Below are 6,000 nucleotides of genomic sequence, written 5' to 3' on the forward strand. Positions count from 1 at the left end.
GCATCCTCCTGCTCTACCCTCGGGTCTTTCCCCCTCAGTGGTGGATCATAGGTGCAGGGAAGCGTGGGTATCAAGATCTGGGGCATCACAGCCTAATATGGTCCCCGTTTGTTTTTAGTTCCAACCCCATTCCTTGTTGGCTCAGGTAAACGGCTTCCAAGTGTATGGGTGTATGGTCTGCAGATTGGGGTTCTTCTCCCCTCTGAGACATTCTTCACTAATTGTGTGAATACGTTTTTGTTTTCTCTTGGGCATTGGTTCCCCATGCTAGGTTATCACCTGGTCTTGTTTTCGTTGCTACTAGGTGGGGGATTGCTGCCCTAACCAGTGCCAACTGTGGACGTTGATCCTTCTGGCTGCTCTTGAGCTGTAGGCAGTCAAGAGGTTTCGTTTTGTTGGACCTGTTAGCGGTTGTCACTGTGTTGCCACCACTCAGTTTGACTGTATTTGGACTTCCCGTGGGTAGTAGACTTCCTGTGTTCCTTAATGGACAAGAAAGAAAATTGGATTTGTTTACTCACTATAAAATTATTTTCTTGGCGTCCATTAAAGGGCATTTGTCCCATCCTTCTGCGTTTAGGATTATGCTCTTGGTACTGCTTGCTACAAAACTGAGGCATGCTGGTAGTAGAAGAGGTTGTTCTGGGCTGGCCTATGATCTGTTAATGCCACCACAGAAGTGGAGCTGTCTACTGCTTCTAGCACTCACTTATACTGTTTGCAAGGTGAAACTACAATAATTTTTTATTTTGTTTTCTCAACCTTATAAATTAAAGTTGGATGATCGTCTCCTTGCCATGAATTAAAATTGAAATATGAATTATATAACCGACATTTTGTTTTTATGGGAACTCGGTTAATCTGATACTACAGTGTTAATTATTATTATTATTATACAGGATTTATATAGCGCCAACAGTTTGCGCAGCGCTTTACAATATAGGGCAGACATTACAATCACAATACAATTCAAGACAAGATGGTAAGGAGGGCCCTGCCCCTGAGAGCTTACAATCTAAATGGTGATAGTTTCTTTTTGTTGTTGCTCTTTATTAGGAATGCACAGATACTGGTTTTTCGGTATCGAGTGCCGTTATTTAGATTTCGGTACTTGCTGATAACGGTACTTCTGGTAGCATGGATCCAGCTTCCCGGGCAGCGTGTCATTACCTGCTGCCCAGCTTCAGGATTGCCCAGGAAGCCATCTCCATGCTGTTTGGCCGGAAAGCTGGCACTCCAGCCAATCAGCATAGAGCCGACTTCCCGGCCAAAAGGGAAGCTGGGGAGGCGGGTCATTACCCGCGACCCGGCTTCCTGATTGGCCGGGAAGCTGGCTCGATGCTGTTTGGCCGGGAAATCGGCTTCCCAGTTAATCTGCATGGAGCCAGCCAAACAGCATGGAGCCAGCTTCCCGGCCAATCAGGAAGCCGGGCTGTGAGTCATTTCCCGTGGCCCGGCTTCCTGATTGGCCGAGAAGCTGGCTCCATGTTTACCCGCGGCACTGCCGGGCAGAGGAAATCGCCCTCTGACCGGAAGTTTCGATATCGGGATAAGTATCGGAGCATTTGTGCAAGCACGACTACTCACCCAGATACTCGATAATATAATGGCTGTATAAAATGTAACCCAAATTTGCCATACAGAAAGATGGGTATGGTTTGGTAAAAAGGATTGTAAGCTGCTAGATAGAATGCTACAAATTAGGTCACCAGAGAGTTTATTCCTTTACATTATTTTCAATTTGCTAAGATTTGTTGTTGTTGTGGAGATCTAGCTCTATTCTAATTCTTGCATTTTGTGTACTAGTTTTGGACTGCAAGCAAAAAAAGTCAAGATCACGGTCTGGAAGCAAGAAGAAAATGCTACCTTTGCCACACAGTGCAGATGAAGTTTATATTCTGAGATGCAGGTGTGTGTGTGTTTTTACATCTTAAGGATGTGTACTGTACTCCTAGGTCATTGTATATAGGTATTCTGTCTTGATAAAAGTATTGGAGCTACCCTTTCTAACTGGTCTTTATCCTTGCTTTTTTATTTAATCATTGACCTGGCAACCTATGCAGGTCAGGAGTCCTTCACTTCCTGTCTGATGCACTCACTAACACACAGCTATGGCTCTTCAAGTCTCTCATGCTCGCTACTGATTGAAGAGCTGTAGCTGTTACTTGGTTGGGGTGGGGGGTGTCAAACAAATTACGTTAAGACTGCTGCATTTTTGCACCAAAGCAGATTGGAGGGGCTTCATGCATTTTCATTGGAAGAGTTGTTAATGTGTTCACTGCGTTGCCCTCCTTGAACACTGCACTGTATTTATTTTTCTTCTTTTGGCATGTACTGCCGCAAACAGGAGTTTTAGGACACAGGCAAACTAAAAAAAAATTGTAAGCCAGCTTTCGTATAACCCCCTTCTCTACCCATTATGCTTCAGTTTAGTGACCCTCGGCTGAAACTTGAGATCTGGAGCATTCTGCCTGCAGAAGCTTTAAGCGTACCTTAGCAGCATCCCATCCTCCTGAGCCCTTAAATCAGATCAGGCTTGCAGCCCCTATTAACATCTCTAACTCATATTCAAAGTCCCAACAGTCTGATTTTGAGGCACCACAGTCTCCAGCAGTTTTTAGGGGGGTTGTTGCATACCTTATTGATGAAGTGCATATTACTCTGCATCTGTAGGATCGGCATGCTGTTCCAGTCCCTTGGGTCTTTTAGAGCTCTTATGGCTTCAAAGACCTTTCCGCTACACGCACTATTTGTCCCATTTCTTTATGCAAACTGGAAACATCCTAAAGGGTAATTAATGAGTGTATCAAAACCTTTCCCTTTTGAAAGAGTATTTGTAAATCTGTCATATATTTCCACCATAGATACACCAGTGACCCACATTAACAGGAGGACCACTTGACTTAAGAGTGTGCTCAACTTTTGGTAATCCACTGAGCATCAGCTAGAGTCCCACCTTTGAATCCCAGTATGCATGGAGTGGTCTGGCCCTCCACCCAATGCTTGTGGTAACAAAAGTCTGCCAAACTGTGTCAGAATGGGTAGACTTCGAGAGGGAATCCTCTACTGTTGAGATAGACCGCTGTTTTATAGAATGGCTGGAGCCTTGTGCTTTAGTTGTGATGGCTTGTTGTAAGCATCTAAACTTTTCCCCCACATTGCACTGATGCCCATACAAATGCATAGGGCACTCTTCCTATGAGGTTTGGACACTGTTGATACCGCCAAGGATTATCTGACTTAACCTTTGAGGCACTTTGGGGGGGAATTTATCACAACTGGAGCAGACAAAATCTTGAGCAGCTGTGCATGACAACCAATCAGCTTCTCTCTTCAGTTTGTTCAGTTAAGATTTGAAAATGAAAGAGAGAAGCTGATTGGTTGCCATGCACAGCTGCTCCAGATTTTGATAAATTCCCTTCTTGTCTCTTAAGACCTTCTCTTTACACTTATTGGCAATGCAGCTGGTGGCCAGAGTCTGCTTCTGCCTCATTGCAGATGGTTAGAGGAATTCCACTTTTCTCCATTTACTTCGGCAGCAGGTACTAGTAGGACTTCTGGGCCTAACTCCCACTCATCCCATAGGGCTTGAATCCAGAGGTCAACTAACCCTATTTGATAAGCCTTCAGCATGACACTGCTCCCCCATTTCTACTTTGACCATCCAGACAGGCCCTTGGGTAGTTTTACTTCCCAGAATTTTGGTACTGTGGTCACCCCTTTTAGCCCAAAGGTTAACCCTTCATTTCTGAACAGCTGTTCCTCATTATTTCTGGTGCTACTGCAGAGAATCTACAGTCCCCCTGCACTCTGAGCTCCCTCGTTGGCTTTGGGAGTTGTACCCCTCATGGACTTACACTTTTTTTTTCTTTAAGAGCATTCTATTTCTTTGGATACTGTTCAACCCATCAGGCTACTTGGTACCCCTCAGCATTCTCCTCCAGAAGGGACATCATGACTGCATAGGTTGACCGTTACTGGTTCCTACAGCTCCCTTCCGTAACAAGGACCACTCGGTGTAGGTTGAAGGCACCTATTTCCTGACCTAATGTCCACCCTAATGCTTTTTCCTGATTTCCCGTTTGTGGAGCGCTCAGATGATCTTACCTGTAGAGGTTATGGTTTTGGACCCTTGTAGTCATAACCCATCTGAAGAGCCCTACTTTGGCTGGATAGGACCTCACAGTTGTCTAATGTTGGTAACTTGGTCACCAGTGGGTGTGGCTGTCCAGCTCAAATAGTCGCAAAGGAAGTCTACTCCCTTTAGGTAATTGGATCCTTAACTGTCAGGGAAAATTCTTCCTCCTGCCCCTTTAGAGGCTTGTAGGGAGGTGAGGGAATACTCTCCTAACATAGTTTTTCCTTCTCTTGTTCACTCAATTGGTTTCCTCTCCTATACCTGGGAGCATGAACTTGAAGCAAGAAATTAAGATGGTTGTTTTGCATCAAGCAGAGGAGAGTATGTCCAGAGGTATCCGTGGGATCTGATCGCCTTGAAATATGTCCTCCTATGGTTACTCCGTAGCCCTTTGAGGAAGTTCCAACAGATCCTTTCCACAGTTCTGTCCTTAGCAGTATGGCTAAGGTTCTTGCCCCTCAATCCATGGGTGTGGATGCTTTGCTGAACCAGGATGGGTCAGAAGATCCTTAGAACTGTGTTCTGGTTCAAAGTTAGGCAGGTCCAGCAAAGATTCCCTGTCAGGCTCCTGAGATACCTCCGGGTGGTAAAGTAGATGGGGTATTTACTCATCCTCTTGCTCTTCTGGTGTTAACTTGCACCAGTCTAGGGTTATGGTATACCTTTATTCCTGCCTGCCCTTGTAGGGGTAATTTTCGTACACCCTACCCCATTTAGTTAAGTTGACTTAACGGTAGGTAACCTTGAGTTTTGTACAAGTGTCAGGGGTCATTTAGCTATAGTTATGGGATGCAACGTTGTGAGGGTTCTCACATTTCTTGGATATCTGATTGACAAGTTTGGTTTGTATCCTTTACTTCAATTTTAAATTTTTTTACTGATTTAATTTTATCTGAGACTTGAGTTGTGATAAATGTATGACTTGATTTGAAAGGTTTGGTATTTCAACCACATAATTAAAAGACATTGTCTTTATAACAGGTTCTGTGGACTAGTCTTTCGTGGACCTCTGTCTGTCCAAGAAGATTGGATAAAGCATTTGCAACGTCACATTGTCAATGCAAACCTTCCACGGACTGGAGCTGGAATGGTTGAAGTGGAACCGCTACTAAAGAAACCCCCTTCAATCACTGAAATAAATGTCCCTTTATTAATGGCTGAAGCTGCAACATAAAAAAACAATTATACAGGACATTGCAGTTACCACGGATGTATATTAGGACTTTTTTCTTTTCTTTTCTACAATTGTTTATAGTACCAAGGACAAAGAGATACTGATGTGCCGCAACCTTAAACTGAACTATCACAGACCTAACAGTCTACACTCTTCTTACATCATGTACTAAGCTAAACATCACCCTTGAATTTAAGCCTTTTCAAATAGTTTAAACCCGGTATCAAATTCTAAATGACCATGGAAAACCATCTGCTTTAAATTATAAAAAAAAAAAATCTTAAGTGTGTTTATACAATATATTTTCTATAAGATCAGACAATTCCTGAAACGTTATTGGTTTGTATAGGGCATTAGGTATTACCATATACTGCAGAGTTTGAAGACTGTTCATTTGACTAGGGCAATCAGTGCTATTCTGTACAGATAACATGTGTTGAATTTTTTTTTTTAATTATTATTACACAAGGCTTTTGTACTAAAAAGTGGAGGGTGGATTGTTTAACCTATTTCTGAAAAAAATGTGTAAATAGTACTGGAAATTATTTGTTGTAAGAAAATACACTCTATTTCAGTTGCATTTCTCACTAACTGGTGCATCCATGCTACCTCCTACTTTGTCAACAAAGATGTATTTACCGTGACATTTCTTTTATGTAGGTTTTGAGCAAGCTTATTTTGCTTTGCA

The 6,000-nt window shown here is 43.0% G+C and overlaps 1 protein-coding gene across 2 annotated transcripts in view; it reads left to right on the top strand.

The window, feature by feature from the left end:
* The window catches only part of ZNF644 (zinc finger protein 644), a 62,856-nt gene extending 57,059 nt beyond the window's left edge, over positions 1-5,797 (top strand). For both annotated transcript variants that reach the window (XM_018560303.1, XM_018560304.1), the window contains 2 exons: positions 1,807-1,909; positions 5,120-5,797. In XM_018560303.1, the coding sequence (XP_018415805.1) occupies positions 1,807-1,909; positions 5,120-5,312 (296 nt within the window). In that variant the 3' untranslated portion in view covers positions 5,313-5,797. The remainder of the gene's footprint in view (positions 1-1,806; positions 1,910-5,119) is intronic.
* The last annotated feature ends 203 nt before the right edge of the window (positions 5,798-6,000 follow it).

Source organism: Nanorana parkeri, unplaced genomic scaffold (genome assembly GCF_000935625.1).
Source record: "Nanorana parkeri isolate BGI_ZX_2015 unplaced genomic scaffold, ASM93562v1 scaffold447, whole genome shotgun sequence".
Taxonomy (NCBI): Eukaryota; Metazoa; Chordata; class Amphibia; order Anura; family Dicroglossidae; genus Nanorana; species Nanorana parkeri.